General features: G+C 41.4%; 1 protein-coding gene across 1 annotated transcript in view; it reads left to right on the top strand.

Annotated features, from left to right (window-relative positions):
- Positions 1-19,433, top strand: part of STIM2 (stromal interaction molecule 2) — a gene marked incomplete in the record, with an annotated part of 440,010 nt that extends 420,577 nt beyond the window's left edge. Inside the window, 1 exon segment of the mRNA XM_053704074.1 lies at positions 17,668-19,433. Coding sequence (XP_053560049.1) covers positions 17,668-18,142 — 475 coding nt within the window.
- Positions 19,434-20,106: the final 673 nt, after the last annotated feature.

Here is a 20,106-nt window from a genome sequence, read left to right as displayed (position 1 = left end):
TGGGGAGCTGTGTGGGGATCTCTGACGGCACAAGGAGTTTGCGAATCTTAGGAGGTGAGATTACCGATCAATATTTTGGAACTCCGTGCAATTTTCAGAGCTCTTCAGTTTTGGCCTCTTCTGAAGAGAGAATCGTTCATTTGTTTTCAGACAGACAATGTCACAACTGTGGCATACATCAATCATCAAGGAGGGACTCACAGTCCTCTGGCTATGAAAGAAGTATCTCGAATTTTGGTTTGGGCGGAATCCAGCTCCTGTCTAATCTCTGCGGTTCATATCCCAGGTATAGACAATTGGGAAGCGGATTATCTCAGTCGCCAAACGTTGCATCCGGGCGAATGGTCTCTTCACCCAGAGGTATTTCTTCAGATTGTTCAAATGTGGGAACTTCCAGAAATAGATCTGATGGCGTCCCATCTAAACAAGAAACTTCCCAGGTATCTGTCCAGATCCCAGGATCCTCAGGCGGAGGCAGTGGATGCATTATCACTTCCTTGGAAGTATCATCCTGCCTATATCTTTCCGCCTCTAGTTCTTCTTCCAAGAGTAATCTCCAAGATTCTGAAGGAATGCTCGTTTGTTCTGCTGGTAGCTCCGGCATGGCCTCACAGGTTTTGGTATGCGGATCTTGTCCGGATGGCCTCTTGCCAACCGTGGACTCTTCCGTTAAGACCAGACCTTCTGTCACAAGGTCCTTTTTTCCATCAGGATCTGAAATCCTTAAATTTAAAGGTATGGAGATTGAACGCTTGATTCTTGGTCAAAGAGGTTTCTCTGACTCTGTGATTAATACTATGTTGCAGGCTCGTAAATCTGTATCTCGAGAGATATATTATAGAGTCTGGAAGACTTATATTTCTCCAACATAGGTGTGTCCGGTCCACGGCGTCATCCTTACTTGTGGGATATTCTCTTCCCCAACAGGAAATGGCAAAGAGCCCAGCAAAGCTGGTCACATGATCCCTCCTAGGCTCCGCCTACCCCAGTCATTCTCTTTGCCGTTGTACAGGCAACATCTCCACGGAGATGGCTTAGAGTTTTTTAGTGTTTAACTGTAGTTTTTCATTATTCAATCAAGAGTTTGTTATTTTCAAATAGTGCTGGTACGTACTATTTACTCAGAAACAGAAAAGAGATGAAGAATTCTGTTTGTATGAGGAAAATGATTTTAGCAACCGTAACTAAAATCCATGGCTGTTCCACACAGGACTGTTGAGAGCATTAACTTCAGTTGGGGGAACAGTTTGCAGTCCTTTGCTGCTTGAGGTATGACACATTCTAACAAGACGATGTAATGCTGGAAGCTGTCATTTTCCCTATGGGATCCGGTAAGCCATGTTTATTACGATTGTAAATAAGGGCTTCACAAGGGCTTATTTAGACTGTAGACATTTTTTGGGCTAAATCGATTGATATTAACACTTATTTAGCCTTGAGGAATCATTTATTCTGGGTATTTTGATATAATTATATCGGCAGGCACTGTTTTAGACACCTTATTCTTTAGGGGCTTTCCCAAAGCATAGGCAGAGTCTCATTTTCGCGCCGGTGTTGCGCACTTGTTTTTGAGAGGCATGGCATGCAGTCGCATGTGAGAGGAGCTCTGATACTGATAAAAGACTTCTGAAGGCATCATTTGGTATCGTATTCCCCTTGGGTTTGGTTGGGTCTCAGCAAAGCAGATACCAGGGACTGTAAAGGGGTTAAAGCTTAAAACGGCTCCGGTTCCGTTATTTTAAGGGTTAAAGCTTCCAAAATTGGTGTGCAATATTTTCAAGGCTTTAAGACACTGTGGTGAAAGTTTGGTGAATTTTGAACAATTCCTTCATGTTTTTTCGCAATTGCAGTAATAAAGTGTGTTCAGTTTAAAATTTAAAGTGACAGTAACGGTTTTATTTCAAAACGTTTTTTGTACTTTCTTATCAAGTTTATGCCTGTTTAACATGTCTGAACTACCAGATAGACTGTGTTCTGAATGTGGGGAAGCCAGAATTCCTATTCATTTAAATAAATGTGATTTATGTGATAATGACAATGATGCCCAAGATGATTCCTCAAGTGAGGGGAGTAAGCATGGTACTGCATCATTCCCTCCTTCGTCTACACGAGTCTTGCCCACTCAGGAGGCCCCTAGTACATCTAGCGCGCCAATACTCCTTACTATGCAACAATTAACGGCTGTAATGGATAATTCTGTCAAAAACATTTTAGCCAAAATGAACCCTTGTCAGCGTAAGCGTGGATGCTCTGTTTTAATTACTGAAGAGCATGACGACGCTGATATTAATATCTCTGAAGGGCCCCTAACCCAATCTGAGGGAGCCAGGGAGGTTTTGTCTGAGGGAGAAATTACTGATTTAGGGAACATTTCTCAGCAGGCTGAATCTGATGTGATTACTTTTAAATTTAAATTGGAACATCTCCGCATTTTGCTTAAGGAGGTATTATCCACTCTGGATGATTGTGAAAATTTGGTCATCCCAGAGAAACTATGTAAAATGGACAAGTTCCTAGAGGTGCCGGGGCTCCCAGAAGCTTTTCCTATACCCAAGCGGGTGGCGGACATTGTTAATAAAGAATGGGAAAGGCCCGGTATTCCTTTCGTCCCTCCCCCCATATTTAAAAAATTGTTTCCTATGGTCGACCCCAGAAAGGACTTATGGCAGTCAGTCCCCAAGGTCGAGGGAGCGGTTTCTACTTTAAACAAACGCACCACTATTCCCATAGAGGATAGTTGTGCTTTCAAAGATCCTATGGATAAAAAATTAGAAGGTTTGCTTAAAAAGATGTTTGTTCAGCAGGGTTACCTTCTACAACCCATTTCATGCATTGTCCCTGTCACTACAGCCGCATATTTCTGGTTTGATGAACTGATTAAGGTGCTCGATAGTGACTCTCCTCCTTATGAGGAGATTATGGACAGAGTCAATGCTCTCAAATTGGCTAATTCTTTCACTCTAGACGCCTCTTTGCAATTGGCTAAGTTAGCGGCTAAGAATTCTGGGTTTGCTATTGTGGCGCGCAGAGCGCTTTGGTTGAAATCTTGGTCGGCTGATGCGTCTTCCAAGAACAAGCTACTAAACATTCCTTTCAAGGGGAAAACGCTGTTTGGTCCTGACTTGAAAGAGATTATCTCTGATATCACTGGGGGTAAGGGCCATGCCCTTCCTCAGGATCGGCCTTTCAAGGCAAAAAATAGACCTAATTTTCGTCCCTTTCGTAAAAACGGACCAGCCCAAGGTGCTACGTCCTCTAAGCAAGAGGGTAATACTTCTCAGGCCAAGCCAGCTTGGAGACCAATGCAAGGCTGGAACAAGGGAAAGCAGGCAAAGAAACCTGCCACTGCTACCAAGACAGCATGAAATATCGGCCCCCGATCCGGGACCGGATCTGGTGGGGGGCAGACTCTCTCTCTTCGCTCAGGCTTGGGCAAGAGATGTTCTGGATCCTTGGGCGCTAGAAATAGTCTCCCAGGGTTATCTTCTGGAATTCAAGGGACTTCCCCCAAGGGGAAGGTTCCACAGGTCTCAGTTGTCTTCAGACCACATAAAAAGACAGGCGTTCTTACATTGTGTAGAAGACCTGTTAAAAATGGGAGTGATTCATCCTGTTCCATTGAGAGAACAAGGGATGGGGTTCTACTCCAATCTGTTCATAGTTCCCAAAAAAGAGGGAACGTTCAGACCAATCCTAGATCTCAAGATCTTAAACAAATTTCTCAAGGTCCCATCTTTCAAGATGGAAACCATTCGAACTATCCTTCCTTCCATCCAGGAAGGTCAATTCATGACCACGGTGGATTTAAAGGATGCGTATCTACATATTCCTATCCACAAGGAACATCATCGGTTCCTAAGGTTTGCATTCCTGGACAAACATTACCAGTTCGTGGCGCTTCCTTTCGGATTAGCCACTGCTCCAAGGATTTTCACAAAGGTACTAGGGTCCCTTCTAGCTGTGCTAAGACCAAGGGGCATTGCAGTTGTACCTTACCTGGACGACATTCTGATTCAAGCGTCGTCCCTCCCTCGAGCAAAGGCTCACACGGACATCGTCCTGGCCTTTCTCAGATCGCACGGCTGGAAAGTGAACGTGGAAAAGAGTTCTCTATCCCCGTCAACAAGGGTTCCCTTCTTGGGAACAATTATAGACTCCTCAGAAATGAGGATTTTTCTAACAGAGGCCAGAAAGACAAAGCTTCTGGACTCTTGTCGAATACTTCATTCCGTTCCTCTTCCTTCCGTAGCTCAGTGCATGGAAGTGATCGGGTTGATGGTAGCGACAATGGACATAGTTCCTTTTGCGCGCATTCATCTAAGACCATTACAACTGTGCATGCTCAGTCAGTGGAATGGGGACTATACAGACTTGTCTCCAAGGATACAAGTAAATCAGAGGACCAGAGACTCACTCCGTTGGTGGCTGTCCCTGGACAACCTGTCACGAGGGATGACATTCCACAGACCAGAGTGGGTCATTGTCACGACCGACGCCAGTCTGATGGGCTGGGGCGCGGTCTGGGGATCCCTGAAAGCTCAGGGTCTTTGGTCTCGGGAAGAATCTCTTCTACCGATAAATATTCTGGAACTGAGAGCGATATTCAATGCTCTCAAGGCTTGGCCTCAGCTAGCGAGGACCAAGTTCATACGGTTTCAATCAGACAACATGACGACTGTTGCGTACATCAACCATCAGGGGGGAACAAGGAGTTCCCTAGCGATGGAAGAAGTGACCAAGATCATTCTATGGGCGGAGTCTCACTCCTGCCACCTGTCTGCTATCCACATCCCGGGAGTGGAAAATTGGGAAGCGGATTTTCTGAGTCGTCAGACATTGCATCCGGGGGAGTGGGAACTCCATCCGGAAATCTTTGCCCAAGTCACTCAACTTTGGGGCATTCCAGACATGGATCTGATGGCCTCTCGTCAGAACTTCAAAGTTCCTTGCTACGGGTCCAGATCCAGGGATCCCAAGGCGGCTCTAGTGGATGCACTAGTAGCACCTTGGACCTTCAAACTAGCTTATGTGTTCCCGCCGTTTCCTCTCATCCCCAGGCTGGTAGCCAGGATCAATCAGGAGAGGGCGTCGGTGATCTTGATAGCTCCTGCGTGGCCACGCAGGACTTGGTATGCAGATCTGGTGAATATGTCATCGGCTCCACCTTGGAAGCTACCTTTGAGACGAGACCTTCTTGTTCAGGGTCCGTTCGAACATCCGAATCTGGTTTCACTCCAGCTGACTGCTTGGAGATTGAACGCTTGATTTTATCGAAGCGAGGTTTCTCAGATTCTGTTATCGATACTCTTGTTCAGGCCAGAAAGCCTGTAACTAGAAAGATTTACCACAAAATTTGGAAAAAATATATCTGTTGGTGTGAATCTAAAGGATTCCCTTGGGACAAGGTTAAGATTCCTAGGATTCTATCCTTCCTTCAAGAAGGATTGGAAAAAGGATTATCGGCAAGTTCCCTGAAGGGACAGATTTCTGCCTTGTCGGTGTTACTTCACAAAAAACTGGCAGCTGTGCCAGATGTTCAAGCCTTTGTTCAGGCTCTGGTTAGAATCAAGCCTGTTTACAAACCTTTGACTCCTCCTTGGAGTCTCAATCTAGTTCTTTCAGTTCTTCAGGGGGTTCCGTTTGAACCCTTACATTCCGTTGATATTAAGTTATTATCTTGGAAAGTTTTGTTTTTAGTTGCAATTTCTTCTGCTAGAAGAGTTTCAGAATTATCTGCTCTGCAGTGTTCTCCTCCTTATCTGGTGTTCCATGCAGATAAGGTGGTTTTACGTACTAAACCTGGTTTTCTTCCAAAAGTTGTTTCTAACAAAAACATTAACCAGGAGATTATCGTACCTTCTCTGTGTCCGAAACCAGTTTCAAAGAAGGAACGCTTGTTGCACAATTTGGATGTTGTTCGCGCTCTAAAATTCTATTTAGATGCTACAAAGGATTTTAGACAAACATCTTCCCTGTTTGTTGTTTATTCAGGTAAAAGGAGAGGTCAAAAAGCAACTTCTACCTCTCTCTCTTTTTGGATTAAAAGCATCATCAGATTGGCTTACGAGACTGCCGGACGGCAGCCTCCCGAAAGAATCACGGCTCATTCCACTAGGGCTGTGGCTTCCACATGGGCCTTCAAGAACGAGGCTTCTGTTGATCAGATATGTAGGGCAGCGACTTGGTCTTCACTGCACACTTTTACCAAATTTTACAAGTTTGATATTTTTGCTTCTTCTGAGGCTATTTTTGGGAGAAAGGTTTTGCAAGCCGTGGTGCCTTCCATTTAGGTGACCTGATTTGCTCCCTCCCTTCATCCGTGTCCTAAAGCTTTGGTATTGGTTCCCACAAGTAAGGATGACGCCGTGGACCGGACACACCTATGTTGGAGAAAACAGAATTTATGTTTACCTGATAAATTTCTTTCTCCAACGGTGTGTCCGGTCCACGGCCCGCCCTGGTTTTTTAATCAGGTCTGATAATTTATTTTCTTTAACTACAGTCACCACGGTACCATATGGTTTCTCCTATGCTATTATTCCTCCTTAACGTCGGTCGAATGACTGGGGTAGGCGGAGCCTAGGAGGGATCATGTGACCAGCTTTGCTGGGCTCTTTGCCATTTCCTGTTGGGGAAGAGAATATCCCACAAGTAAGGATGACGCCGTGGACCGGACACACCGTTGGAGAAAGAAATTTATCAGGTAAACATAAATTCTGTTTTCTTGGTGTCTTTCTCATCATTTTTCTTGGCATTCTTTTAGAATACCGAGAATTTTACAGTTTCTTCAGGATGGTTTAGATAAGGGTTTGTCCGCAAGTTCTTTGAAAGGACAAATCTCTGCTCTTTCTGTTCTTTTTCACAGAAAGATTGCTATTCTTCCTGATATTCATTGTTTTGTACAAGCTTTGGTTCGTATAAAACCTGTCATTAAGTCAATTTCTCCTCCTTGGAGTTTGAATTTGGTTCTGGGAGCTCTTCAAGCTCCTCCGTTTGAACCTATGCATTCATTGGACATTAAATTACTTTCTTGGAAAGTTTTGTTCCTTTTGGCCATCTCTTCTGCCAGAAGAGTTTCTGAATTATCTGCTCTTTCTTGTGAGTCTCCTTTTCTGATTTTTCATCAGGATAAGGCGGTGTTGCGAACTTCTTTTGAATTTTTACCTAAAGTTGTGAATTCCAACAACATTAGTAGAGAAATTGTGGTTCCTTCATTATGTCCTAATCCTAAGAATTCTAAGGAGAAATCGTTGCATTCTTTGGATGTTGTTAGAGCTTTGAAATATTATGTTGAAGCTACGAAATCTTTCCGTAAGACTTCTAGTTTATTTGTTATCTTTTCCGGTTCTAGAAAAGGCCAGAAAGCTTCTGCCATTTCTTTGGCATCTTGGTTGAAATCTTTAATTCATCTTGCCTATGTTGAGTCGGGTAAAACTCCGCCTCAAAGAATTACAGCTCATTCTACTAGGTCAGTTTCTACTTCCTGGGCGTTTAGGAATGAAGCTTCGGTTGACCAGATTTGCAAAGCAGCAACTTGGTCCTCTTTGCATACTTTTACTAAATTCTACCATTTTGATGTATTTTCTTCTTCTGAAGCAGTTTTTGGTAGAAAAGTACTTCAGGCAGCGGTTTCAGTTTGAATCTTCTGCTTATGTTTTTCGTTAAACTTTATTTTTGGGTGTGGATTATTTTCAGCAGGAATTGGCTGTCTTTATTTTATCCCTCCCTCTCTAGTGACTCTTGTGTGGAAAGATCCACATCTTGGGTAGTCATTATCCCATACGTCACTAGCTCATGGACTCTTGCTAATTACATGAAAGAAAACATAATTTATATAAGAACTTACCTGATAAATTCATTTCTTTCATATTAGCAAGAGTCCATGAGGCCCGCCCTTTTTTTGTGGTGGTTATGATTTTTGTATAAAGCACAATTATTCCAATTCCTTATTTTATATGCTTTCGCACTTTTTTATCACCCCACTTCTTGGCTATTCGTAAAACTGAATTGTGGGTGTGGTGAGGGGTGTATTTATAGGCATTTTGAGGTTTGGGAAACTTTGCCCCTCCTGGTAGGAATGTATATCCCATACGTCACTAGCTCATGGACTCTTGCTAATATGAAAGAAATGAATTTATCAGGTAAGTTCTTACATAAATTATGTTTTTGGGTTGTGGATTAATTTTTTCAGCGAAAAATGGCTGTTTTTATTTTATCCCTCTCTAGTGACTCTTGCGTGGAGTTCCACATCTTGGGTATTGCTATCCCATACGTCACTAGCTCATTGACTCTTGCCAAATACATGAAAGAAAACATAATTTATGTAAGAACTTACCTGATAAATTCAATTCTTTCATATTGGCAATGAGTCCATGAGGTCCACCATTTTTATGGTGGTTATGATTTTTTTTGTATAAAGCACAATTATTTCCAAATTCCTTTGTTGATGCTTTTTACTCCTTTCTTTATCACCCCACTACTTGTCTATTCATTAAACTGAATTGTGGGTGTGGTGAGGGGTGTATTTATAGGCATTTTGAGGTTTGGGAAACTTTGCCCCTCCTGGCAGGATTGGATATCCCATACGTCACTAGTTCATGGACTCTTGCCAATATGAAAGAAATTAATTTATCAGGTAAGTTCTTACATAAATTATGTTTTTTCGCACATCATTTTAATGTTTTGCCTCTGGTTGTTCAGACAACATTGGTAGAGAGATTGTTGTTACTTCTTTGTGTCCTAATCCTAAGAATGCTTCTGAAAGATCTTTGAGTTTTCTGGATCTTTTAAGGGCATTAAAATATTATGTTGATGCTAACGATTTTAGACAAACTTTTAGTTTGTTTGTTCTTTAATCTGGGCCTAGGAAAGGCCAGAAAACTTTGGCTATTTCTTTAGCCTATTGGTTAAAACTTTTGATTCACAGAGCTTATTTGGAGGCATGTCAGCCTCGACCACAGCGGATTACTGCTCATTCTACTAGGTCAGTTGCCACTTCTTGGGCTTTTAAGAATGAGGCTGCAATTGATCAAATCTGCAAGGCGGCTTCTTGATAGTCTTTGCATACTTTCAATAAATTCTACCATTTTTATGTTTTCCCTTCTTCTGAAGCAGCCTTTGGTATAAAGGTTATTCAGGCAATGCCTGTTTAAGTGCATTAAAAAAAAAAATCTTTGGGGTTGTGGATTTAATTTTCAAGTAAAAAAAAAAAAGCTTACTTGTGGACTTCACAGCTTGGGTATTAGTTATATTGAGTAATGGATCGTGGACTCTCAACACCTGTATTTAAAAAAATAAAAAAATAAAACTAGTTTATGCTTACCTGATTAATTTATTTCATGGTGGTGAGAGTCCACGAGCCACCACCCTTTGTGTTTTGGGATTTATTTATTTTTTGAGCACATCTATTTTTCTCTTGCTAGATGTATCGAGTTCACGGATTCATCCAATACTTGTGGGATATTCTCCTTCCCAATAGGAAGTGGCAAAGAGCACCCACAGCAGAGGTGTCTATATAGCTCCTCCCCTAACTCCACCCCCCAGTCATTCTCTTTGCCGGCTCTAAGCAATAAGGAAGGGTAAAGTGATTGTGGTGACAAAAATGTTAGTTTTTATTTTCTCAAGCAAGAGTTTATTTTAAATGGTACCGGTGTGTACTATTTACTCTCAAGCAGAAAAGAGATCAAGATTTATGCATGGAGGATGATGATCTTAGCATTTTTGTAACTAAGATCCACTGCTGTTCCCACAGAGGCTGAGGAGTACAGGAAACTTCAGTTGGGGAACGGTTTGCATGTTATGCTGCTCTGAGGTATGTTCAGTCATTTTTTTCTAGAAACACTGTGATATTTCAAGAAAAGGCTGACAGTATCCCCATGAGGGGAAGGGGAAGCTATATTCAGAGACTTAGTGTTTAATTACCAGCTTGCATAAGGGCTAAATTAATCCTGGTTGACACTTATTTGGTTAAGAAGGCTAACGTTTTTATTAGGAGTATTGGAAAATGTTTTTTTAGGGACTGTTGGAGGTTCATTTGGCTTATTTAAGGTTTTTTAACCCACATGGCTAGCTTGAAACACTTTAGTGAGTTTCTTTAAGGCCCCACAGACATTGCGTGAGATGGGAGGGGCCTATTTTCGCGCCTCAGATGCACAGTTGTTTATTCATTGCAAGTCATCAAGCTGCTACACTGGAGGGTCCTGCTGTAATTTAAGGGCCAAAAAGAAGTATTTTTCCCACAAAATCAACCCCTAAGGGCAGGTAGGCACCACAGCAGAGTTGTGGCAAGGAGCTGACTGTTTTTTTCCGTTTTTTGACGTTTGTTAATCTGGTTTTTACATTAAGGGGTTAAATGTTTATTTTGCTGGTGGGGCAATCTTACTAAAGCTTTATGAATACACTGTAAACATTTTGAAAAGTTTGCTGCATTTTTAGACTGTTTTGCAGAACGTGTGCACTTTTTTTCTCTTAAAGGCACAGTACCGTTTTTACATTGAATAAAGTGTTTTCCAAGCTTGCTTGTTTCATTACTAGCCTGTTAAACATGTCTGACATCAAGGAAACTCCTTGTTCAATATGTTTAGAAGCCATTGTGGAACTCCCTCTTAGAATGTGTCCCACTTGTACTGATGTGTCTATAAATTTTAAAGAGCATATTGTAGCCCTTAAAAATGTAGCGCTAGAGGATTCTCAGACAGAAAGAAATGAGGTTATGCCATCTAGTTCTCCCCAAGTGTCACAACCAGTAACACCCGCACAAGTGACGCCAAGTACCTCTAGTGAGTCTACTTCATTTACCTTACAAGACATGGCAGCAGTTATGAATTCTACCCTCACAGAGGTTTTATCTACACTGCCTGGGTTGCAAGGGAAGCGTGATAGCTCTGGGTTAAGAACAAATGCCGAGCTTTCTGACGCTTTAGTATCCGTATCCGATATTCCCTCACAATGTTCTGAGGTAGGGATGAGGGATTTACTGTCTGAGGGAGAGATTTCTGATTCAGGAAAGACGCTCCCTCAGGCAGACTTAAGGCATTTTTAAGGGAGGTATTGGCGACTCTGGATGATTGTGACCCTATTGTGGTTCCAGAGAAATTGTGTAAAATGGAAAAATACTTAGAGGATTGCGGATATTGTTTCTAAGGAGTGGGATAGACCAGATATACCGTTCGCTCCCCCTCCTACTTTTAAGAAAATGTTTCCCATATCTGACACCATGTGGGACTCGTGGCAGACGGTTCCTAAGGTGGAGGGAGCTGTTTCTACACTAGCTAAGCGTACAACTATACCTATTGAAGACAGTTGTGCTTTCAAAGATCCTATGGATAAAAAAAGGGTCTCCTCAAGAAAATTTTTGTTCATCAAGGTTTTCTTCTCCAACCTATTGCATGCATTGTTCCTGTAACTACTGCAGCTGCTTTTTGGTTCGAGGCTCTAGAAGAGGCTCTCCAGGGGGAGACCCCCATTAGATGATATTCTGGATAGAATTAAGGCTCTTAAGCTGGCTAATTCTTTCATTACAGATGCCACTTTTCAACTGGCTAAATTAGCGGCAAAAAAATCAGGTTTAGGCCATTTTAGCGCGTAGAGCGTTATGGCTCAAGTCCTGGTCAGCTGATGTGTCATCAAAAGCAAAGCTTTTGACCATCCCTTTCAAAAGAAAGACACTATTCGGGCCTGAACTGAAGGAAATTATTTCAGACATCACTGGAGGGAAGGGCCATACCCTCCCTCAGGATAAAACAAATAAAATAAAGACCAAACAAAATAATTTTCGTTCCTTTCGAAACTTCAAGAGTGGTCCCGCTTCAGCTTCCCCTGCTGCAAAGCAAGAGGGGAATTTTGCTCAATCCAAGTCAGTCTGGAGACCTAACCAGGCTTGGAACAAGGGTAAACAGGCCAAGAAGCCTGCAGCTGCCTTCAAGACAGCATGAAGGGGTAGCCCCCGATCCGGGACCAGATCTAGTAGGGGGCAGACTCTCTCTCTTCGCTCAGGCTTGGGCAAGAGATGTTCACGATTCCTGGGCTTTAGAAATTGTTTCCCAGGGATATCTTCTGGACTTCAAAGATTCCCCCCCCCCCCCCCCAAGGGGAAGATTTCACATTTCTCAATTGTCTGCAAACCAGACAAAAAAAGAAGCGTTCTTACGCTGTTTAGAATACCTACATACCATGGGAGTGATTCACCCGGTTCCAAGAGCGGAACAGGGGCAAGGGTTTTACTCCAACCTGTTTGTGGTTCCCAAAAAAGAGGGAACTTTCAGACCAATCTTGGATCTCAAGATCCTAAACAAATTCCTCAGAGTCAAGAAAAACAGGGTGAGTAGCACTCTTAATTAGTCAATAAAAAATACAGGTGCATCCTAGAAAAGTGAATATCTAACAACGTAAAAAAGAGAGTAGAAACCTCAAATACAGGTAACTAAAAGTCTAGGCAAAAGAAAGCACAACTGTATAAAATAAATAAGAGACTAGGGCGAATTCTTGAAATACAAATAGATTTAATAAAGTTACACTAAATAAGTGCATACATCCAAACATACAATCACATACATACAGGGATATAGAAGATGCATAAAAATGTCAGATTGGCCGTGCAGGGGACTGGTGCACCAGTATACAAAAATAGGCAAATGTTCATCACTTTGCATGTATAGGTAATATATAATTGTAATCCAAAGTATAGTGCGTGTCCTTAAAGATGCACGGACCAAATAGATACAGTCTTACCCCTTCGTGTCTAAATGTCCGTGCATCTTTAAGGACACGCACTATACTTTGGATTACAATTATATATTACCTATACATGCAAAGTGATGAACATTTGCCTATTTTTGTATACTGGTGCACCAGTCCCCTGCACGGCCAATCTGACATTTTTATGCATCTTCTATATCCCTGTATGTATGTGATTGTATGTTTGGATGTATGCACTTATTTAGTGTAACTTTATTAAATCTATTTGTATTTCAAGAATTCGCCCTAGTCTCTTATTTATTTTATACAGTTGTGCTTTCTTTTGCCTAGACTTTTAGTTACCTGTATTTTAGGTTTCTACTCTCTTTTTTACGTTGTTAGATAAATTCCTCAGAGTCCCGTCTTTCAAGATGGAGACTATTCGGACTATTCTGCCACTGATCCAGGAGGGTCAATATATGACCACCGTGGACTTAAAGGATGCGTATCTGCACATCCCTATCCACAGAGATCATCACCGATTTCTCAGGTTCGCCTTTCTGGACAGACATTACCAGTTTGTGGCCCTTCCCTTCGGGTTGGAATTTTCACAGAAGTGCTAGGGTCCCTTCTAGCGGTTCTAAGACCGCGGGGCATAGCAGTGGCGCCTTATCTAGACAACATCTTAATAATTCAAGCGTCAACTTTCCAACTAGCCAAGTCTCACACGGACATCGTGTTGGCTTTTCTGAGATCTCATGGGTGGATGGTGAACATAAAAAAGAGTTCTCTCTTCCCTCTCACAAGAGTTTCCTTCCTAGGAACTCTGATAGACTCGGTAGAAATGAAAATATTTCTGACGGAGGTCAGGAAATTAAAACTTGTAAACACCTGCCAAGCTCTTCATTCCATTCCTCGGCCGTCAGTGGCTCAGTGTATGGAGGTAATCGGACTAATGGTAGCGGCAATGGACATAGTTCCGTTTGCTCGCTTACATCTCAGACCACTGCAACTACGCATGCTCGAACAGTGGAATGGGATTATGCAGATTTATCTCCTCAGATAGATCTGGATCAGGAGACCAGAGATTCTCTTCTCTGGTGGTTATCACAGGTTCACCTGTCTCGGGGAATGTGTTTCCGCAGACCAGAGTGGGTCATAGTTATGACAGATGCCAGCCTGCTGGGCTGGGGTGCAGTCTGGAACTCCCTGAAAGATCAGGGGTTATGGTCTCAGGAGGAGACTCTCCTCCCGAGAAACATTCTGGAACTGAGAGTGATATTCAATGCGCTTCAGGCGTGGCCTCAACTGGCTGTGGCCAAATTCATCAGATTTCAGTCGGACAACATCACGACTGTTGCTTATATCAATCATCAAGGGGGAACAAGGAGTTCTCTAGCGATGAGAGGTTTCCAAAATAATCCGATGGGCAGAGACTCACTCTTGCCATCTTTCAGCGATCCATATCCCAGGGGTAGAGAACTGGGAAGCGGATTTCCTAAGTCGTCAGACTTTTCATCCGGGGAGTGGGAGCTCCATCCGGAAGTGTTTGCCCAACTGATTCGGCTATGGGGCACACCAGAATTGGATCTGATGGCGTCTCGTCAGAACGCCAAGCTTCCTTGTTACGGGTCCAGGTCAAGGGATCCCCAGGCAGTGCTGATAGATGCTCTAGCAGTGCCCTGGTCCTTCAATCTGGCCTATGTGTTTCCACCATTTCCTCTCCTTCCTCGTCTCATTGCCAGAATCAAGCAGGAGAGAGCTTCAGTGATTTTGATAGCACCTGCGTGGCCACGCAGGACTTGGTATGCAGACCTGGTGGACATGTCATCTGTCCCACCATGGACTCTGCCGCTGAGGCAGGACCTTCTGATTCAAGGTCCATTCAAGCATGCAAACCTACTTTCTCTGTGTCTGACTGCTTGGAGATTGAACGCTTGATTTTAGCAAAGCGTGGTTTCTCTGAATCGGTCATTTATACCTTGATTCAGGCTCGAAAGCCTGTCACCAGGAAAATCTATCATAAGATATGGCGTAAATATCTTTACTGGTGTGATTCCAAGGGTTACTCATGGAGTAAGATCAGGATTCCTAGGCTATTATCTTTTCTCCAAGAAGGATTGGAGAAGGGATTATCAGCTAGTTCCTTAAAGGGACAAATATCTGCTTTGTCTATCCTTTTACACAAGCGTCTGGCGGATGTTCCAGACGTTCAGGCGCTTTGTCAGGCTTTAGTTAGAATCAAGCCTGTGTTTAAACCTGTTGCTCCGCCATGGAGTTTAAATTTGGTTCTTCAAGGGGTTCCGTTTGAACCTATGCATTCCATAGATATTAAGCTCTTATCTTGGAAAGTTCTGTTTTTAGTAGCTATCTCTTCGGCTCGAAGAGTTTGAGTTATCTGCTTTACAGTGTGACTCACCTTATCTTGTTTTCCATGCGGATAAGGTGGTTTTGCGTACCAAACCTGGATTTCTTCCTAAGGTTGTTTCTAATAGGAATATCAATCAGGAAATTGTTGTTCCTTCTCTGTGTCCTAATCCTTCTTCCAAGAAGGAGCGTCTGTTGCACAACCTAGATGTGGTTCGTGCTTTAAAGTTCTACTTACAAGCAACTAAAGATTTCCGTCAAACATCTTCATTGTTTGTTGTCTATTCTGGACAGCGGAGAGGTCAAAAGGCTACGGCAACCTCTCTTTTTGGCTGAAAAGCATCATCAGTTTGGCTTATAAGACTGCTGGCCAGCAGCCTCCTGAAAGGATTACAGCTCACTCTACTAGAGCGGTGACTTCCACATGGGCTTTTAAAAATAAGGCTTCTGTTGAACAGATTTGTAAAGCGGTGACTTGGTCTTCGCTTCATACTTTTTCCAAATTTTCCAAATTTGATACTTTTGCTTCTTCGGAGGCTATTTTTGGGTGAAAGGTTCTACAAGCAGTGGTGCCTTCTGTTTAGGTACCTGTCTTGTCCCTCCCTTCATCCGTGTCCTAAAGCTTTGGTATTGGTATCCCACAAGTATTGGATGAATCCGTGGACTCGATACATCTTGCAAGAGAAAACTAAATTTATGCTTACCTGATAAATTTTTCTCTTGCGATGTATCGAATCCACGGCCCGCCCTGTCTAAGACAGGTAGTATTTTTTATTATAAAACTTCAGTCACCTCTGCACCCTATAGTTTCTCCTTTTTCTTCCTACCCTTCGGTCGAATGACTGGGGGGTGGAGTTAGGGGAGGAGCTATATAGACAGCTCTGCTGTGGGTGCTCTCTTTGCCACTTCCTGTTGGGAAGGAGAATATCCCACAAGTATTGGATGAATCCGTGGACTCGATACATCGCAAGAGAGAGAAATTTATCAGGTAAGCATAAATTTTGTTTTTATTTTGTTTTCCCCTGCTCCTTTTATGGCTCTTAATCCTTTTTCTTGCCTCGCTTGCTTGGCTATATTTTAGACTGAGGTATGTGTCAGGTGGGGAGGGCTTTTATAGAGCTTTTAGGGTTTGGGAATATTTGCCGCCTCCTAGTTCTACAGAAGAGTAATTCCCATGAGTAATGGATCGTAGACTCTCACCACTATGAAAAAAATAATTTATTGGGTAAGCATAAATTATGTTTTTCTACATTCCATTGTATTTGGAATAATATAAGTCTGAGCACTCCCAGATTACTCGTGGACACCATAGCTTGAGTAATAGTTTCCATAAGTAATGGATCACCACCTTTTATGAAAGTATAATAATACTAATGTTCCAACATATTCCGCAGCACTGTCCATGGGTACAATTTGTTTAAATAAAACCGTGATACACAAGTTGTGAGACAAGACAACATTTGACAAACAAATACATGCGGAATTGAGGGCTATTCCTAGAAGAGAAGGAGGGTGAGAAACAGGAGGTGAGGACTGCAAGGGTGAGAATGATGTTAATATAGAGTTAGATAAGGGCATACGTGGAATTCATTTGTTACTGAGTTGGGTGGTAGGCTTCCCTGAAAAAAAATGTCTTTAGGGAGCGTTTAAAAGAAGGCAGATTAGGGGAAAGTTTGACAGCGTGAGGGAGAGTGTTCCAGAGGGTAGGTGCTGCACAAGAGAAGTCCTGCAGTCTAGCATGGGAAGAAGTGATAATCAAAGATGTGATCTTTGTTGGCATATATTTGTTAATTTGTGAAACCGTGTTGGTAAGGGTTTTGCAGGTCAAGGTGAAAATTTTAATTCTGCTGTGAATGAGGAGCCAGTGAAGGGTCTTGAAGAGGTGCAGCAGTTACAGGGCAACAGGAAAGGTGGATTAGCCTGGCAGAGGCATTTAGGTTAGATTGAAGGGAGGAGAGGCGGGAGAGAGGAAGGGCAGTGAGTAGGTTATTACAGTAATTAAGTCTGGAAATTATTTGAGTCAAGTGTAACTCCGAGGCAGCGTACTTGGGGGGTGATGCAGAGATTGTTATGCTGTAGATGGTGATAGAAAAGTCAGAAATTGGAGTAAAGGGGGGATTAGAAGGAGCTCAGTCTTGGATCTATTAATCTTTAAACGTTGAGTGACCATCCATGAGGAAATGCCAAATAAGCAGTCACTTATGTGAGAGAGCAGGGGTGATCTGGGAGTCTACTATTCAGCATAGCGGTGATGTTTGAAGCCATAGCTGTTATGTTTCCGAGAGACGAATGTTGATTCTACAATTTGACTCAGATTTTTAACATGTGCCCATCTCTGCTTCCACTTTTTAAACCCCTTGAATTGTGGTAGAGGGATCTGGGGGGAGGTTATTTACCAATCGTGAAGTGGCAGGAAAGCTAAGGGCAAATTAGATAGCAAGCACTTAGGTAGGGGTTTAGATATTTTTTAGGAAACATATCTAATGTAGATACGTTTTTATTACAGGAGAGGTTTGACTGTCTTTTGCTACATGAAAAGTATTTATGTAATGACGCTTTAATATTGCTTTAAATATTAAAATATTGTAAATGTTCTGAAAAAAAGCTTTTTGTTTCTTTTTAAAGGGAAATACAAGACCCTGGCACAGAAAGTGATGCTTTAAATTCTTCAATTGGAAGAAGGCAATCTCCTCCTTCAAGCCTTGAAGTGCAAGTCACAGGTCATACAAGAAAGATATCAAGGGAGGAAACTTCTTTTGAAGAATCATCTACAGACTCTCCTTTAACAGCAGATGTTCCTATAGCTACTCCTGATGCACCTAGTCTGACAGAAAGCCAAAGCATGGTTTTCAGCCCAGCTAGCAAGGTTTACAATGGCATTCTGGAGAAATCCTGCAGCATGCACCAACTCCCCAGTGTTCTACCGGTCCCTAAGCCACCTCATTCACCATTTCCTTCTTCCCCAAATGATGGCAAGCCAGTTCAACAAGTCCATGGTATCCCGGTATTAAAGACTATGTCTCACGATCTTCCCCAAAATGGGGAGAAAAATAAAAAGCCATCCAAAATAAAAATACTTTTTAAAAAGATATCAAAATAGGTCACTTGAAGGAAAGTAACTAATATAGATATTAGGCTTGACTTTGTATTATTTTAGGAATGTAACTCCACTTTGGAGTTTTCCATACTGGATGTTCTAGTGGAGTGCGCCGAAATTTGTCTACTATTTTAAGGACTGTGAAGTTTTGTCAACAATCACTGAATTTCATTCAAAAAGTGGATCTGTTTACATTCACTTTTATCTATTTATTTCTGCATTTAAACTTTTAGTTACAATTTTTTTTAAGAAGCCACTTTGGACTTAACAAGCTTTAACAGACTAGTGAGCATGCAAAGGCTCCCACATGTTTCTTGTTTACTGGAGTATCTTCTTACCTTTCCACAAAATTATGACATTTTACATTTTGGACTAAATTGCAAAGGATTATAATCTAATTGCACTACTGTTTTCCAGACTGGAAAAGAATACTTGCAAGTAAAATTGTTTTAAGATTTGTTAAATGACAGATAAGAAGGGGGAGGGTCCGTTTTATCTTTTGAAGCAATTGGGTTTTTAAATAGAGCCTAGAATTTCTAATCAGAATTTCCACAGAAGAAGCTCCTACTATTTGTGTGGAAGCTTATTTTGATTCACTTGTTCTTAATGTTTAAAAGTTCTGCTGTAAAGACAGATTTTATTAGGGCTTTTACTACTGTGATTTTACAGTTACAGGCTGTATGATATATGTAGATATTATTATATAACAAGAGGATAGGCTCTTGATTCCTTATGCAAGTGATGAAGGTAAAACAATAACAGGAATTAAAGCATCCTTGTGCTTTAAAAATAAGCAAAGTAGTGGATTGTTTACAGGCAAAGGGTTCCAGGATATGCTAAATTATGTATGACCTAAAAGTTGGACGCATTACAGTTTGTTGGGCTTATTGGATACTCTGTTGCATGAAGATGTGCAAAAAAAACACTCCAAACTTTACGGTTTATATTGTCATTAAAGATAAATGTGTTTCCATAACTGACACCATTGTATAATTTCAAATGTATGTAATTGAGATATTGCACTGCCCAAACAAATTATAATGCAAAGGGTTCCCAGATTGCTCCGACTTAAGATTTTTCTCTGCTTGAAGAGATTTGTATATGTTGTAACATAAACCACAGCCACTTTTAAATTACTTATACTTTTGCTACTATGACTGTGTGTCTACCCTTTTAGCCAATACTTCTCCATTTTCTCATTTTGCCTGTTAAATCTGAATCACTATATGTAGATCTGTTACATTTCAGGATGTAAAAAATTCCAATAAACTAATTTATTAAGTTTTGGAAAGTATTTTTCTTCATGCACAGTATTTTTCATATCCATTTGAGAACTGAAGTTCATTTCTACATAGAAACCTTTATAAGTCCCCTGCCTTTGTGATAAGCTCCACTTTCTAGAGGACTTTACATTTTTCTACTTGTTTGGAATCCTGTATATAAAGTTTTGTAGAGCTGTAGCTTTTCTCAAGCATTAAGTGGTTAAACAGATGAACATTGATTCATTTTTTCAAATAGGTATTTGAATCCGAATAATTCCCTGAAATAGATACATTATCTTTATTGATAATACTAATGCTGTTATCATGGATTTGACCAATTCTTTACCTGTAGAATATTTTATCTACTAGCTGTCTTTACACATGGTCATTTTTTTTTCTTTCAATTATTAGTGAAAATGGGCCTATACTTGTGCTAGCCCTGTTTTGATGGTCACAGTCCAACTTCTCAGTACTTAACACGTTCACATTGTGCCATTTTTCACATATTTAATTCCACAGCAAAAAGTACTCGATAAAACCCCACACTTTTCACCCCAAAAGTTTTAGAATGTAAGATGGTGAGAGTCCATGAGCCATTGCTCTTGGGATTAAACTCCCATTATAAGGTTTGATTCCACAGCACCACACTTGGTTTATGTTAAAAGCATTCTTCTTTTATTAAAGCTATTCAGTAAAATATAATGC

The sequence above is a fragment of the Bombina bombina genome, chromosome 2 (assembly GCF_027579735.1).
Source record: "Bombina bombina isolate aBomBom1 chromosome 2, aBomBom1.pri, whole genome shotgun sequence".
Classification (NCBI taxonomy): Eukaryota; Metazoa; Chordata; class Amphibia; order Anura; family Bombinatoridae; genus Bombina; species Bombina bombina.
The sequence above is the reverse complement of the archived record's forward strand: the minus strand, read 5'-3'. Positions and strand labels throughout refer to the sequence as shown.